At 40.6% G+C, this 18,085-nt stretch overlaps 1 protein-coding gene and 1 long non-coding RNA gene across 3 annotated transcripts; both read right to left on the bottom strand.

Annotated features, from left to right (window-relative positions):
* Positions 1-10,915: 10,915 nt before the first annotated feature.
* LOC143523578 (uncharacterized) lies at positions 10,916-12,166 on the bottom strand. 2 transcript variants are annotated; one of them, XR_013133408.1, is made up of 4 exons: positions 11,362-12,166; positions 11,222-11,271; positions 11,050-11,138; positions 10,936-10,977 (listed from the first exon to the last, which is right to left on the bottom strand). It is a non-coding gene; the product is annotated as an uncharacterized LOC143523578 (long non-coding RNA). The 2 variants fall into 2 exon arrangements; XR_013133407.1 differs by having other exon boundaries at positions 10,916-11,138.
* A 522-nt stretch (positions 12,167-12,688) lies between these two features.
* On the bottom strand, positions 12,689-17,770 carry zfp36l1b (zinc finger protein 36, C3H type-like 1b). Its single transcript, XM_077018115.1, has 3 exons — positions 17,658-17,770; positions 17,024-17,369; positions 12,689-15,897 (listed from the first exon to the last, which is right to left on the bottom strand). Exons 2-3 carry the CDS (start codon positions 17,207-17,209, stop codon positions 14,929-14,931), a joined length of 1,155 nt encoding a protein of 384 aa, XP_076874230.1. The 5' UTR covers positions 17,210-17,369; positions 17,658-17,770; the 3' UTR covers positions 12,689-14,928.
* Positions 17,771-18,085: the final 315 nt, after the last annotated feature.

Below are 18,085 nucleotides of genomic sequence, written 5' to 3'. Positions count from 1 at the left end.
CTGGCTCGAAAATGTACAATGTCAATGCGCAGTTGCCTCTACAATTTATATTTCAAAGCCGAGTTTGTCATCTGTCCACAGAATGTGAATTCGCATACATTAGCTGTCTGGTAAAAAAATTTACTTGGTTTCAGGTATTTGACTAAGAGATATCTTGGTGGACATGTGATTTGAACCCCTGTATCCCCTGTTCTTTGCTTCTAATTGGGAGAATATGGCTCAACATGTTGAGCTACCAGAGATGACATGAACATGGGCTACACTTTAGGTCTTTTGAGGCAAGGATGTTCCTTTGATGACCTGGCTTGAAAATGTACAATGTCAATGCGCAGTTGCCTCTACAATTTATATTTCAAAGCCGAGTTTGTCATCTGTCCACAGAATGTGATTTCGCATACATTAGCTGTCTGGTAAAAAAAATTACTTGGTTTCAGGTATTTGACTAAGAGATATCTTGCTGGTAAACAGAGGTGGACATGGGGCTTGAACCAATGAAGCTACTGCCCTTTGCTTCTAATTGGAAGCATGCGACGCAACACGTTGAGCTACCAGAGATGACATGGAAATGAGGTAAACTTTAGGTCTTTTGAGGCAAGGAGGTTCCTTTGATCACCTGGCTCGAAAATGTACAATGTCAATGCGCAGTTGCCTCTACAATTTATATTTCAAAGCCGAGTTTGTCATCTGTCCACAGAATGTGATTTCGCATACATTAGCGGTCTGGTAGAAAAATTTACTTGGTTTCAGATATTTGACTAAGAGATGTCTTGCTGGTAAAAAAAGTGGACATGGGGTTTGAACCCCTGAAGCTCCTGCCCTTTGCTTCTAATTGGAAGCATGTGATTCAACACGTTGAGCTACCAGAGATGACATGAACATGAGGTAAACTTTAGGTCTTTTGAGGCAAGGATGTTCCTTTGATCACCTGGCTCAAAAATGTATAATGTCAATGCGCAGTTGCCTCTACAATTTATATTTCAAAGCCGAGTTTGTCATCTGTCCACAGAATGTGAATTCGCATACATTAGCTGTCTGGTAAAAAAATTTACTTGGTTTCAGGTATTTGACTAAGAGATATCTTGGTGGGAAAAAAGGTGGACATGGGCTTTGAACCCCTGTATCCCCTGTTCTATGCTTCTAATTGGGAGAATATGGCTCAACATGTTGAGATACCAGAGATGACATGAACATGGGGTAAACTTTAGGTCTTTTGAGGCAAGGATGTTCCTTTGATCACCTGGCTTGAAAATGTACAATGTCAATGCGCAGTTGCCTCTACAATTTATATTTCAAAGCCGAGTTTTTCATCTGTCCACAGAATGTGATTTCGCATACATTAGCTGTCTGGTAAAAAAAATTACTTGGTTTCAGGTATTTGACTAAGATATGTCTTGCTGGGAAAAAAAGTGGACATGGGGTTTGAACCCCTGAAGCTCCTGCCCTTTGCTTCTAATTGGAAGCATGTGACTCAACACGTTGAGCTACCAGAGATGACATGAACATGAGGTAAACTTTAGGTCTTTTGAGGCAAGGATGTTCCTTTGATGACCTGGCTTGAAAATGTACAATGTCAATGCGCAGTTGCCTCCACAATATATATTTCAAAGCCGAGTTTGTCATCTGTCCACAGAATGTGATTTCGCATACATTAGCGGTCTGGTAGAAAAATTTACTTGGTTTCAGATATTTGACTAAGAGATATCTTGCTGGGAAAAAAAGGTGGACGTGGGACTTGAACACCTGTATCGGCTGTTCTTTGCTTCTAATTGGGAGGATATGGCTCAACACGTTGAGCTACCAGAGATGACATGAACATGAGGTAAACTTTATGTCTTTTGAGGCAAGGTGCTGTATTCCAACCCGATCTCGAAAGTTCGGGTAAATGAATATTTGTCAGAAAGTTTTCCCCTAAAAAGAGAAACACGCTAAGGATGCTGCTTTTCACCAATTTTGTTTGCTATTAGTATAGAGCCTTTAGCTGAGCTAATTAGATTGGATCAGTCTATTTTAGGTATCTCAGATAAAATTAAGACCCACAAATTATCAATGTATGCGGACGATATCATTATATATTATTGTGACGTGCGGCGGAGCGGCGAAGGACAAGACACGGAATCCTTGGCTGTATAGTATAGAGCCTTTAGCTGAGCTAATTAGATCGGATCAGTCTATTTTAGGTATCTCAGATATAATTAAGACCCACAAATTATCAATGTATGCGAACGATATCATTATATATTATTGTGACGCGCGGCGGAGCGGCGAAGGACGAGACAGGGAATCCTTGGCTGCGACAGACTTCACTTTTATTTTCACAATGAGGCACAGTAAGCGCACGTGAAACAGTAAACATACACACATAACGTGCAGACTCAGACAACGACGAGCACAGGACACTGCGTGAACGCACATTAAGTAGACAAACCACATAAGTCCCGCATGATTACGAGATGAGCCACAGGTGAGACGGATTATCACAAGACACAACCACACCCACGGAGATCCACAGACGCAGACAAGTAGACATAGACAATGTAAACACACGGCCAAAAGGGAGGGGCCGGGGTCCTCAACATGACAGACTCCCCCACCAAGGGCACTACCCATCCTGGGGTGCCAACAGGACCAAGTGCCCCGAACCCACGTCAATGGGCGGATCCGACGCGCTCAGTCCTGCGTCTGGGAGGTGGCCGCCCTCTGCGAAGCGTCTGCCACGAACCGCCTAGAACACCCTCCCTGGGAAGACCGGGGAAAAGACACACACAACGGAACGTTCACAAACACACAAACAGGTACACTTACACAGAGGCACAAACGGGAAAAGGGGGTTTGGCGTGGCTGATCTCCCCTTTCGGTGGGCCGCAGGGACATTCACCGTCACCTCGCGACCGCGCTCCGGAGCGGGCAGTGTGGGCTTCCTCCTCGACGTCCATCTCCTCTTCCTCCTCACTGCCCTGGCTCCAGCTCATGGGCTGCTCCGGGCTGCCACCCCGGGAGTAGTCCATCTCACTTCCTTCGGAGCGATCGGAGGATGGGCCCACCTCTGGAGTCCACCTCCCCTTCACAGTCCCGGCATAACGCTCAGAGGGGGGCAAACTAACCTCGTCCTCCGTGCAGAGCTCGCTGTCCGTGCACTCAGAGATACCCGAGTGCACGGATGGAGGATGGTCCTCTTCCTCCTCCTCACCGTAGTCTACGGTGGGCGCAGAACACACGGAAGGAGGGTAGCTGTTCTCCTGCTCCTCCTCCTCTTCCTCTTCCTCACCGTAGCCTACGATGTGAGAGGGGCACACGGAAGGAGGGAGGTCATCCTCCTCCTCAGAACCCTCCTCAGAGTCCTCCTCCCCAAACTCGCTCTCTGGGGTCGTGTCTGTGGTGCCGATCACACAGGAGCCCACCCTCAGAGGCGAGAGGGCGCGGGATGAAGAGGGGTTTCGCTCGCGCCATATCTGCACCCCTCGCGGAGCATCACCGCCATCTTGGGGTCGGGCATCGTCCGTGCGGAAGCCAGCTGGAACGCGCAGACCGGGTCCTGCTCCAGCTCTTCCAGCGTCGGCGTGGCTTCGCGGCGCGGTGGGGAGGACGATGCGCGGTGACGCCGCTTGCTGTGGCGCTTGCCCTTTTTTGGCCGGGTGGTATAGCCTGGCATTGTGTCTCACAACGGCTCGTCGTTCTGTGACGCGCGGAGGAGTGGCGAAGGACGAGACACAAAAGAAAGTAAATGTGATAAAATGGTGTCAAGTCTATGTAAAATTTTACAGTCCGATTTGCTGGATGGCGCTCCCGAGGTAAAAGAAAGGTGGGAATTAGAAATGAATGTTGTGATTGAGGACAGTTGTAACGTTCTGCGTTGGGCAGAACATGGAGGCGGACACAAACGCTGAGGAGAGTGAGATTTATTCAAGGAAATTCCTTGGACAGAGTCGAAATAGCAGGCATGGGTCACAATGGGCAGGCAGTCCAGACATGAAACATGAACAGACATAATCGGACAGAGTACTAACACTATGGGGGAAACACGGAACAGGCAGGAATACTGGCAGCGGAAACAATACTCACGATGAACAGGTATGACAAAGCACAAGGCACGAAGTAGACAAAATCACGGATCACTCGACTGGGGAATGACGGGACTATATACATAGAACCGAAACAAGGAACAGGTGATAACAATGACACTGGGGCGTGGCAACAAACAAGCAGGGCGGGACAAACAGGCAGGGAACACGGACATGAGGGAACCCAGAGTGACAGCTACGTGAGGGGGCGTTGCCCTATGTGACAACAGTGAGTGGGAGCTAGCCTGTGAAAGTAGTCACAAACTAACTAGCAGTCCATTGTGGAAGGAATTCAGCTGGAAGAGGGTTACCAGATATTTCAGAACACCAAAAATCATTTCCAAATATGACAAAACTAAGACAAATTTGTGCTGGAGGCAATGTGGACAAATTGGATTAAAACATACTGGGAAGGAATCAGAGAAGAGATGTCAAATATTTTGCATATTTTTATTGAATGGAACCCTCTTGTCTTTGTCCTGGGAATACCCCCAAACGAGCTGTCAAGCAAGGAGTTATTATATCTGCTTGGAATCATGGTTTTAGTAGCAAAAAAGTATTACTGTACATTGGTATAAATCCTTGCCTCCCAGTGTTGAAGATTGGAAAGAGAGACTGGTGAAGTTTATATTATGGAAAAAATAACAGCAAAATTAAACTTAACCATGGATTTATTTTTTAAAAAGATGGAAACCTTTGATAACATACCTGGATCTGACAATATAGCCTGTTAAACTATATATCTCAGCATATGTATACATGCAAATAAGTGCTTAAATGTGGACAGATAGGTGGATGTGGGTACTTGAGTCATCACGTCCAGCCCCTCCCTCCTCCCTGGTCCCGCCTAGCTCCCCGCTCCCATTCGTTCCTCCGTCTGTCTGTCACGCCCTCATCGTTAGTACCCACACACCTGAGTCTTGTTTCACCGTCTTGTCTCTATGTATAAAGAACCCCGAGTGTTTCATTCCCTTGTCGGTCATTCGTTGTATGTGAGTCCCTCGGTTCTCTCTGTCTGACTTCTTGTTTGTTCATGCCTTGTCTTTTGTTCTTGTTCTTGCTCTTAGTGTCACTCCTAGTCCTTGTTTGTTGGGTTATGTCTCTTTAGGTTGTAGTGATGGGAAGATGATACCTCAAGGAGTGTATCGACACACTACACAAACTGTGTTGACACAGTATTGACACTGTGTTGGTCACTCAATAGTGACCCCTGCAATATTTATGAAAACAAAATGAAAAGTTGAAAAAGCATCCTGAAAACACATCAACTCGTAAAATATTTAATCGACATTCGTTTACTTAAAATATGATCTCATCATTTTATAATTTCATTTGCTCATTTTTTTGAGTCCAAAATTTGCTTAAAACCTTGTGTAAATGCTAAACCAACTCTGCAAAGTATAGCAAATTTGTCTAATAAAATTCAGCTTTATGTATTTTTATTGAGGAACAAAAGTTTTTGAAGTGTCCAAGGCGATTTCTCCTCTTAGATACAAGTTCTCCTGCCTTAGAAAAACACTTTCACAGGGTACAGACGAAGATGGTGTGCATAAATATCTAAGTGCGATGGGGAGAGGCTGACAGTCTTTGATGATCATGTTGATCACAGCCTCATCCACAGCTTGCTTGTTAGGAAATGTAAGGACATTTTTTTTGCCTTATTAAAGTACTGACAAGTTTACAAACAATATTACATAGTTACACAAAGCATTTTGTGTGTAATAAACAATTTTAAATTAAAACATTTTAATTTTATTTGAGAATTTTAACACACCTGTGGTACTCTCACCAGTATGTGCTGATTCTTCATTGCCATGCCGAGCTCTATAATGCCTCAGCATTGATGAAGTGCTCTTATTGATGTAAGACAGCTCCGTGGAGCAGAGTCGACACTTCACCTACAATAAAATAAAATCAAAAGTGACTTTATCTGAATACAATTAAAAACCCTTACCAGTACAAACATATTTAATAAAAAATAATGTCCAAAGGAGAAGCAATACCTTATTTGGCGTCAAAAGATCAAAATGATTCCAGACAGTGGAAAATCTTCTGGTTCGATCCGTGAGGGCAAAAATACAAAATCTAAAAGTAACAGTAAAACTCCATCCAACAAAACCGCGACATGCCGATACAGTTCATTTCCTTATAAACACAATTTGGCGCGGCACAGCCAAACGACACGCTTCTTGTATCGGTCACGTGGTTTTTGTTTAAAGCAATACACGCACCAATACAGGGTTTCACTCTTGTGCGCTCGGCACAGTGTTGACGCACCAGTGTCGTTCGTCCCATCACTATTAGGTTGTGTGCTTGTGTTTCATTGTTGTGTTCCCCATCATTAGTAGCCATTGGTGTTTGTTATCTCGTTGCCTGTTTATTGTTTGTTTATGCTGTAGTTCGCTTCTTCCTTGTTGCCCCTGTAGTCATTGCTTCTCCTGTGTATGTTCTCCCCATATATGTATGTAGTTGTTAGTTGTTATGTCCTCATACGTTAACATTCCCAGTTATATAGCTTACCTGTTTAGTGGTGTCCTCTCCTTTGTTTAGTGTAGCTACCCTTTTGCCTTCTGTGTTTTGTCCTTTGGTTTACTACTGTCTTTCTATTAAATCTTTCTTATTTGCACTTGCGTCACTCCTGCTAATCTCCCGCCCCGTGAATTGTTACATGAGTATATGTGCATAGACGAAGTAAATGTGTAACAAACTATATTAATATGTGCTCTATTTATTTAAATATTTATTTTTTCCTCTATTCCTTTTCTACAATCCATCAATGCTGTCTAGAATTTGTTTTCTAAGATCTTCGCCTGCCAAGATGTTTGTGTTGTTTATGTTTAATTGTTTAATTCTATTGTACTGAAAGACTATGTATGACTTGGATTGTAAACAGAATATTTCTATCTTAATAATAAAAGATACTATGTTTAAAAAAAAAAGATCTGTACTTTGACAAGTTCATTTGTAGATTGTTTAAATAATACCATGAAGTAACCTAATTATGCTGTTATTTTAACATTCTAGCTGCATTTTCTTACAACGAAAATTTGTAATTTTACTCAAATTTAGTGTAACGACTCATGACAAGGGGGCGGACACAAATGCGATACAGAGTGTGTTTTATTTTGAACTGAGAGCGAGACTGGTTGAATCGCGGTAACGCCGATTCGTATTGTACGAGATCGACGCGGCATGTTGGTCTTCTACACAATACATGAAAGACTGGTTTATACACAGCAGTAAAACTCACACAGCAACGAAGGCTGAAGCACTCTGATACATAGAGATACACAACACAGTGCATGAAAGACTGGGTCATACAAAACAGTAGAACTAACAGCAACAAAGGCTGAAATAAACTTACACACATACAACATACACGAGCAACACAAAAATGACAGTGACCAGGTTAACTTAATTCTTCCAATAACCTAACCATTTTACTACAAATGCAAACAAGAAAGAACACACAAATGTACTAGAGACATTACTTTAAATGCAACGACCACAGCAACAATCACTCATTCAGGATCAAACTACACATACGAAAACGGACGTTTGATTAACATACACAACCATGTAGAAAACCCGAATACAAGCTGATAGACCATCCAAAGTACGATTCATAAACACGACCCACAAAACTGACACTCGCTATAAACCAAGAAGCACAGGAATGCGAACATCGCGGAGAAATGCTATACATGGAAACACAACCCAACTGCAGAACCAACATGAAACATGGACACTTAATGACTTACAACGAAGAACTAAACCCAAGAGAATTATAAGCCTTAACTAATCAAGAAAACCCTTAGCAACAGCTGAACATTAATCAATAGGGGCGGAGCTAAGAACAGAAGACATAACCACCAAAATAGACAAGGAAATCAAAAGGGGGCCGACCCTAGCAACCACGGAGGTGTAGCTCGTCAAGGAGGGGGGAGATAGAACGTAACATTTAGCTGTAAAATTATAAAGAATAAATACAGGGAAAATCTGTAATTTTACAGTAATTCATTGTTGAATTATGTGTGGTATTTTACTGTAATTTTGCAGAAACTGTTTGGCAACTTTTATGTCTTTTTTTTTTTACAGTGTGGATAATCTTATACTGGAGTGAACCACTGCCAGATTACACCATACAAGGGCAGTGGTCCGATGATATTTTACATTTATATTTTATGGCATATGGCAGACACCCTTATCCAGAGCGACTTATATTTTTATCTCACTTTTATACAAGTGAGCAATTGAGGGTTAAGGGCCTTGCTCAGGGGCACCTCAGTCATGTCCTCAGGTCTGGAAGTCGAACCCATGACTTTCCGGTCACAAGACCAGTTCCCTAACCACCACGCCATGACTGCCCCCAAAATATTGACTTTGTCAAAGATTTGTCTAATCCTTTAAGTTCATTGTTATGTTGTGGGTTCTGATGCATTTTTGGTGGAAACATGATTAGTTACCAGACCTGGGGGGTATTCCACGAAGCGAGCTAACTCAGTAAGCCGGGCTTTTAAAGACAAGCCTGGCTCATTTTGCTCAAATTCGGTTCCACGAAAGAGGCTAGACTTGAGCCTCGCTCAGTTACTACAGCAACATATACGTTTGAACTAACCTGCTCCATACCAGGCTAGAGTTGAGGCTTAGCTTAGCGGGACCGCTTCTATTGGCTGAGCAGCGTGATGTCAGTCTCGCCATCCGGGAAACAAAATTGAGGAACAAGGTTCCGCTGCAATCCTATCCATTAAATTGCTGTGGATGTAGCATATCATATCATATTTTTATACATTTAATGGAGTACTGTAATTATTAGTTTGGAATGATTGCAGGTTATTATCAAAATTTAATAATTATATTTCAAAATGCAATTTATATTTCGATCTTAAGAGTACATATTCATTGTTAATCAGTGAGGTTTCTGCACATTTTAATGTATTGGTTTAATCTTCACAAATTCAGGTCAGTGTAAAATAGAATACAGTGTCTAATCGCAGTTATGGTGCAGAAACATTAGCATGAACTCTATATCACAAAAAATACAATTCTTTGTACCTGAGTATTAATAATTATTAATACTGAGTAATTTAGGTGAAGATACTTTTAGGTATATATTTATCCCCATACTTCCTCTTTTGTGTTCAAATTACAAGCAAATCATATCACTCCGCAATTCACATATGTTCAGTATAAATAATGTAAATGTGTGGTTAACTTAATGGTGCAAAAAGGAAATGGATACAGACAACTACCTTACCAAGATTTTCATACAGGTGATACAAATAATCCAAAATGTAAGCTATAAAAATAGCAGCTAACAGTGAAGGCTGAAGGCTGATTGACCATGGCATGCCCATTTGTAGAAAATCTAGTAGACGAGGGAGCGTGTATAGTGCACAGAGCATTCATGCTACCAGCTCCAAGGTCATTCCAGGACAGGACAGATCCACTGGGCTTTCCGGATGACTACTTATTTGAGCACTACTGGTTCAGAAGACACAGTATTATATATCTTTGTAAATTACTGGGGCCATATATTGAGAAGACCACTAGACGTAGTAAAGCTCTTACCAAACCCCAAACGGTCTGTATCGCTTTTCGCTTCTTTGCCGGTCGTGCATTTCTGTACAGCGTTGGGGATGCATAACATCTTAGTAAGGCAACGGTCTGCCGCAAAATTCGAAAGGTTTACCTTGCGCTTAAGCGTTTCCTTAATATATTCATCAAATTCCCTGGTCACAGAGGCATCCTTCCCATCCTTTTCAGAACAGCTGGCATGTATTCATGAGAAGTAGTGTTGGTTTGATCAGTAACTTGGAGTTAAATGTATGACTTTAACAGACGCTCTTATCCAGAGCACTTACCAAAGTGCTTTGTATTCATCTTAATAAACTATTTCATGCTAAAATTCATTCAATTCAAAACGCATTGAATTCTCTAGGATTTCCAAATGTCATTGGTGCTATAGACTGTACTCACATCTGGATAAAGTCTCCATCTGTACCCATGGAGGCAGACTATGTGAACCAAAAAATTATTTCACAGCATCAATGTACAGGTACATGCAAGTTTTTCCTACCCAACAGAAAATGTAAAGCATGTCAGTTCATGGGTTTGAACAACTTTCACCCTTTGTCACTTTTGCCATTGTTCTAAATGGTTTGCACCAGCCAATTTCTATTCTCCAACATTGAGGCAAAATGGCTCGGTGCACGATTCCAGGATATTTCGTGCCTCCTCACTGGCACAGAGGTTTGCCAGGTAATAATACTCCAACCACACAAAATAGTGCAGATTTGGCCTCAGTGTTTAACTCTACTCCTTATAATCGTAGGTGCTTTTCCTGGCTTACTGCTTGGGGATAGGGGTTACCCCTGCCAACCTTTTCTTCTTACCCCATATGCAGACCCTACAACAGATGCAGAGAGGAGGTTCAATCGTGCACATTCAAAGACACGGGCATGCATTGAGATGGCATTTGGACAGTTAAAGAGCAGATTTAACTGCAGGCGCCATCTCAGAGTCACCCCCTGAGAGAGCCTGTGATATTGTAGCACCCCGTGCAGTTTTGCACAATGTGGCAATACTGCAAAAAGAAGAAATGCCAAGAGTGCAGTTGGAGAAATGGACGACATTTTAATTGCAGACCACATGGATGGTAGAGGTATGAGGGACATGTATGCAAACACTTACTTTATAGGAATATTTTGTTTGAATTTGTTCATTAACACTATTAACATAAAACGAGGCCTTTTTTTTTGGAAAGAGAAATTTATTAATTGTCTTTAAGACTGAAGTATAGTCAAGAATGAGAAGTATTTATTCATGTTGAACTGCATAACTACTACTCACGTGTTCTCTTGCAGAGGTGTGAGCTCTGAACATGGAGGCCTGAGGGTCTTCTCTGTTCTTCCATTTCCTTTAAACACAACACAAATCATGAGATCACACAGCACATTAACAGACAGATACATAGACACACACGCCTTACAGAACAGGCAGACACTGTGTCCTTTCTGAACAGGCAGAAACTGTGTCCTCATCCTCCTGTACCATCCTGGATGGTCCGCCAATCTCCCCCTGCAAACAACAAATTAAGACACGTAAATGTTAACGGTCCTCAGGGTTCAGTCATAAGAAATAGGCTGGTTTATGGCACTCACATCATTGTCAAATACAGGAGGGTCCAAAAGAGTCAGCACACCCCCCACCACTGTAAAATTTTAGTCATCAAGTATACATTAATACTACAATGTTGCCTGTAAGAACAAAAATGTAAAATCTGAGAAACAACTGAACCTACCTTTAACATAAGGCTGTGTATCATGAGGACAGACAGGATCAGATGATGTTCCTCCTTCAATTCCCACAATGATGGGGCGTCCGCTGTTTTGCTCTAAAGCAAGGTCTTCTGCAGGAGTGAGGGCTGCTACAGGAGGGCCACCACCACCAGCAGCAGTAGCAGTTTTCTTTCTGGTTGCTAAAATATTTTATACAGTTATTTAATATGGTGTTTTACCTTTTCCTGCACATTGGACTAATCAACTGTACTTACCATTCTGGAGTACATTTTTATATTTCACCTTGACCTGCTGCCACGTTCTCCTAACCCCGCTCATGTTACTTCTAAATCAGGAAATTATTAACATTATTAATTTACTATAACACTTTTAAAATGCCAATGAATGGATTAAATTATATGCTCACGCATTTAATCTGTCTGCAATATTGTGCCAGGCAGCTTATCTGGCTTTATTAATACAGGACGTGTTGCCTTTCTTCATAATAACGTCTTTATATACCTCATAAAGACGTATGAGTAGCTCCTGTTCAGCAGAAGAAAAATAGCTGCTCGTTTCTTCAGCTTTTTCGACATTTTCGAATATCGATTAGTGAGGCTGTGTAAATACTGTGTGCACGCGCATGATCGCCGATTACAAAAGCCTGGCTTGAATTAGCGGGAACAGGTTGCGTCTGGATTTCGTTAGTGGAACGGAACTAGACGGAAGTGAACTGTTTGGCTAACTCAAGCGAGGCTCACTCTAATAAGCGCCGCTTTCATAAGCTCGCTTTGTGGAATAGCCCCCTGATTTCTGATATCTAGCAGAATCAGGAACGTTAGAATGTTAACACCTGTGTTGGTTACAGTGAAATGTAACAGAAAAATATATTAACTGGTACCACAGTCTGCATTAGCACTGTTACCTAAATGTAATAAAAATGTTTTAAATATATATTATACAATAATGTTTAAATAATAAGGTTGGAAGGTGCTGGTACTAAATGAAGTGGGATCACAAACTGTTGCCTGCTGCTAAAACTTATGAGTGCAGTCGAAGGGATGCACACAACCAGATACAGATCTCACCCTGAAGAAGACCAGCACTCTGGTGTTTGATTTCCTTTACTTCAGTTGTTTTCCTGGAAAGCTGTGGGCTTTTCCCCTTTAATGTTGCATAGCAAATGCTTCAGCCTTTTTCTGTCTCATGTTGCATGGCTGAACTAAAAGCACATCTCTTTATTTGAAGAATGTTTGCAGCTTTTAAGGACAGTGACTCTATCCAAGGAGAAAGCTAAGTAAGTAACAAGATACGTAAATGATAAATAACAGATCAAAATCAGCCAAATGCTTGCAGATAAAAGTTTTTAATCATATAAAAGTTAATCATATGTTTTAATGATGAAAGGACAATCCAATAACAACAGGCCAAAGTCAAAGCCAGAACAATGACATTTCAAACCCCAAAAGACATCAGGCACAGAGTCAACCAGTCCAGGTCAAAGCCAGAGATAATCACAAAAACAAGCTACCAAATCCAATAGTGAAAATCCAAAAACCACTCAGGAAACATCAGAGGCCAAAACACATTGAATAACTCAGAATGCAGAGAAATAACAGGGTCAGTACTTCACACTAGAATGAAAGAAGCATAAGGGTCTTTGTAGATGGAGCAACAAGGAACAGATACACACAATATTCTGATGAGGATGAATGCAAGTTTGCTGTTAGACTGGTTGATGTTTGAGTGTATTCCCCCTTTGCATTCTGGGAGAGGTATAGTGGCTCAGACGATCTTATGGGGCCGGAGGCAGACATGATGCAAGCACAGCTGGGTTTTTTTTAACCCAAGCAAGGACAGAGATTTCAAACATGTTAGACAATCGTTATTTATTTAATCATTATTTTAAAAATACAAATGCCTTTCTCTGGTTGTTCCGATACTGATATTACTCAAAAATCTATGAAGAATATAGTACAATTGTATAAATTTTTTAAATAAAATGAAAAATAGCATTATATTATATACCAATAATTTTATTGGTTTAAACAGCTGTCTGTTATAACAAAAGGCACAACATGAATTAGTGAGCTGCAGCTCCTAAAATAGGGTACATTCAGGTGTTTTCAAATTTAGTCTACAAGACTATTCTTCTGGCACTTGGAATGTACAGGTAGCTAAAATGGTCAAAATAAATAAATAATCAATTTGGTAGACACACATCAAGCCTACAAGACTTATGAAATAGAGGCCCCTGAATTGTTAATGAAATATGAAAATGAACCCCAAATAAATACAGCAAGACATACTTACTTCCCTTACCACATATTTGTTTTAGATGCAAAACTGTGTGCTTCCAAAGTGCCAACCGCACATGTGAGATTTGTTTTATAATTGATTTAAGTGCTTTGTTCCTATATAAATTACTATATAACTATATAACTTAATTATAACTTAAGAGAACTAAGGCAACATTCTACATGGTCATCAGATCAGAGAGATTCATACATACACTGAAAAAAACTAAAAATGCAGTCCAACATGAGGCAGGAAAAAAAATAAAATGCAACATTAAATTAATTAAATTAGATTTTGCACTTCAAAACACATCTTTGTGTTCTTACAATATGTCATTTCAGTTTAATATATTAATTGTGGCAACACAAGTCTAAATAATTTTACTATTAATACAGAAGATGATAATTTACCATTTATCATGAATATATATAATATATGAAATATATTATATTGTTTTATTATCCAGATAAATACGACCAAATACAAATTGCTTAGTCAGTAATAAATATATATATTTTTGATAAGTTAAATAAGCCAAAGATAAGTTATTTATAAATAAGCCAAAGATATTTACAAAGAAAAAATGAAAACAAGAAAAGAAATGGTAATAGGCCTAATAATATACTGTATTAACCAAAATATATGTAGCACTTTGGAATTAATAAGAAAACATTTCAATGTGCTGAATGAAGGAAAAGAGAGGCCAGTCAAAAAAGGGAGGCAAATGTGACTAAAATTTACTCTGGTTCTTTCATAGCTGAAGACTACAGCAAACAGCACTGAGGTATGGTATCACATGTTTTTGGGACTGTTACTATGATAGCAACACTCACTGAAATCTCAGAACCGCAAAAAAAAAAAAAAACATTTCATGTAGCTGATTCATTCAATATCCATTTTCAGTAAATAAAAATTAGGACAGGATCTAGGCACTTGCATTCACAAAGATTTTGTAGCATGGTCTGCTACTTTGTGAAGAGGCTTCAATCCATTGCCACAATATTGGATTAAGACAAAATTCAAAAGACTCTCCTTGTCTGTTATAAGCACCTTGTCATATACAATTTCACTATCTGTGCATTGGGGTTTTCATGCAAAGAGGGAAATCACGAATACCAACCTCACTACTGATTTTGGGTTAGAAACTGATGGGTCTGTGAGGCTCTGTTTCTGGTTTGAATCAGTTGATATGAAAAACAGTACAACTACATCCACTTCTCTGATGTAAACAACAGAGAGGAGGGAATGATTATAAGGCAAACATACATTCAAACACTCTCAATCTCTCTATCCTAATCATCAGAAATGGACAGCCGACTGAAAATGGGGAGTCTGCATGTAGCATCCAGCACTGGAGATTCAGAATCACTACAGCTACCCAGACTGCTCTGGTATCCCTCATGGTCAGAGACTGAGTCTGTTGGACTTGGAGGGGATTCTGACATTGGCCACTTCATGATGGGGGAGGCAGGCCGTTCCAGGGCTGGGGGTCCACCTATGCTTGGCCAAAACAGGCTGCCAAACTCCTGACTAGGGTAGGCGGGGGTGCTCACTGGCCACTCTGTCAGTTCTTCCGTGGAAAATAAGGGTGGGGATGTAACAGAGGTGGAGTCATCCGAGATCCCTCCCAAGCTGGGGAATCCAGCAAAGCTCCAGCTGTATTGGAGGTGTGGGCGCTGCAGCTTGTTGAAGGTGGAGAGAGGTGGAGGCCCACGACACTCCTCCGCATTGTGGATGAAATGACAGCGTGGGCCATATGGACAGAAGCCAGCAGTGTGGAAGGTTCTGCACAGCTCAGTCTTGTACTTGGGATGACGGCTCAGGCTACGCAGCTCGTGATGCCCATGAGCAAACTGGCACTTATCGCCATACTTACAGAAGCCATCCTCCTCAAATGGCCTGCACAGCTCAGTCTTGTAGCGGCTGGAATTACTCTGGCTGCTCCCACCAGTAGTAAATCCATAGGTGGTTGGCTTCAGACGCTCCCTGGTTTCAGAGTAAGATCGCTCTCGGAAACAGTTCTCTATGTTATTGCTGCCATTATTAAGGGCTGGGGTATCCATCCTAAAGCTGCTGATAAGATTGTTGGTGTGTATGTATTCAGAGTGCCGCCGCTGGTAAAGTCTCACTGCAGAGGGTCCACTGACCTCTCTGTTCAGCAGGGTAGCAGATGTGGAGAAGAGGGTTTTGGCACTTAAACATAGGACAGACTCCACCTGTGGCTGTGCAAGGTCACTGCAGTAGCTCAGCAGTTCACTGTGCTGCAAATAATAAACATAAGATGAGGTCGCTAAGACTGGAGAGCTAGATCATCAGTGTGTTGGAGATGGAAACGCGTTATCATTGTCTTATATCTAATGCAGTAAGAGAGCACAACAGCAACAGCTAAAGCCTCCAGTGTTCAGTACTCATTTAAAGTCTGTTCTTAAACTTCAACTTGTCTCATTCCACACCTTCAGTTCATTCAGCAATAAAAGGCACATTTAGGAAGGGAGGATACACCATGATCACAAGCTAGAGTCTATATTTTTACAATAAGAAGAGTGTCTCTCATCAGAGTAAAGAGTATGCCCATTTCAACATTTAGCTAAACAAGGATTATGTTATATTGGTCCACTGATGACTTTTGTAAGAATCATAATTATACATTGTATAACATTTTTATAAACAATGTTTTTAATGTAACAATATAGAAACAAACTAACCCAGTTTCTTTAATTTGAAGTTCCGAACTGCGTATTTTACTATATTAGTAAGCTTGTATGCCTACTTCTTAGTTAAGAATACTTCATAATTATCATCAAAGATTTATTATAAGAAAGAGGATAATACTTGCAGAAAAAACATTATAGCCTATGAGTAATATAAACCCATAAAGTAGAATGGTTAGTGAGAATGTGTAGTTCGTTTTTCTTGACAACATTTTAATACGCTGGAATAGCTTGTCATCTTGTAAAATGCCATTATGCAGCTTAATTGTGATATGTACATTTAACCTTATAGTATACTTCAATGTAACAAGAAAGCTTACTTATTCAAACTCATATCCAGTCCATTTTGTAAGGACACCGCGACCCAGGGTCTGGGTTAACAGGCTGATCGAGTTAACCGTAACCATCATCAGACGTATGAGATTAAAATCATGACGTGAGGCTAATGATTATGTGCGTATTTTGTTATATTCTTAATCGGTTATTATTAACTCATGAGGCCACGATTTTAAGTAGGGGAAATAATCCTAAAATTTAACGCTCTCGGTGCAGCTGTTGCAAGGTTGCGTCTACAAAACGGTCCAGCGTATATTTTTCAGTTCGAGCGGTTTTTGCAGTATGTGTCTAACGGCCCAGCGCATGGAAAAAATAACATGGGTCAGTTAAAATGTAATACCTTATTCGTAATTTCGTAGTCGAAGAAATGAAACCCAACAGTTGCCGTCATTATAGCTGATCGAGTATATCTGAAGTAGTTATAAGATGGCAAAAGATTGTCTTTTAAGGCACAACGGTTATATTCCTGTATTCGGGGAACTTGTGTCCCGTAAAAATCCCCCTGTCCTGTGGAAGTTCTGCGCATCTCCTTTAAAAAAACTCGCAGTTTTCTTCACAGAGAGGGAGGGAGGGATTTCTCCCGGTAGTGAAAGCTTGGATTCTGGTGATAACTCCTCCTTTTTTCCGCACGTCTCTCATGCTTTGACATTCAGAACACGCCGACTTCAGGCGGTTCAGACTCATAGCTGTAAAGACACAATCACTGCTTGACTCAACTGTTTTTTTCTCCTAAAAGTGAAAATTTAGCAAATTGACTCAACTGGTTTTTTTTTCTAAAAGTAAAAACTTATATTATATTTTTATTTCTTGAATACAAGGTAATATTGTCAGATTTATCTTATTTATTAAAGTGTGAAGAATATGTCATTTTAAACACTTTAAATATGAATACATACTAAAACAAATAACTTTAATAAATATGTAACTTTGTAACTAATGTAACTAATTCAGTAGCTCAGGAGGCCTCTACTTACACTGTGTGCTGCAGTGTATTGTTGTGTTCTGGGGCGTCTTAAATAAATGTATAAAAAATAAATGTGCCATTCTTGTCCATTGCAATTTCCACCTAAATCAAAATTTGTCCTCCACATTTACCCATCTGTGCAGTTAACACACACACTAGTGATTACTAGGGGCAGCCCCGTCGACAGGGGGGGACAACCGGGTCTGTTGTCCTGGGCCCCAGGGCCAGGGGGGCCCATCAAAGAGCCCAGCAATTTATTTTTTATTTAAAGTCTATAATTTTAAATAATCTTGAAATCTTTCATTAATATAAATTTTTGTACTCAACATAAGCTCAATGGCTAAAATATATGTTTTTTACCTATCTGCATATTTTCCATTACGTGCATTCACCCCCGCCTCCCACTGAAAAATGGTTTGATCCAGCATCGACCGTAGC

This window comes from Brachyhypopomus gauderio, chromosome 9 (genome assembly GCF_052324685.1).
Source record: "Brachyhypopomus gauderio isolate BG-103 chromosome 9, BGAUD_0.2, whole genome shotgun sequence".
Lineage (NCBI taxonomy): Eukaryota > Metazoa > Chordata > Actinopteri > Gymnotiformes > Hypopomidae > Brachyhypopomus > Brachyhypopomus gauderio.
Note: the sequence above shows the minus strand (reverse complement) of the source record. Positions and strands in the feature narration are given on the sequence as shown.

Bases quoted from the DNA above. Each gene is read 5' to 3' on its own strand.
- zfp36l1b (XM_077018115.1), bottom strand. From the start codon at position 17,209: ATGCGCAGAACTTCCACAGGACAGGGGGATTTTTACGGGACACAAGTT. The intron at 15,898-17,023 runs GTATTACATTTT...TATTATTTGCAG, and splicing joins ACTACGAAATTACGAATAAG to CACAGTGAACTGCTGAGCTA.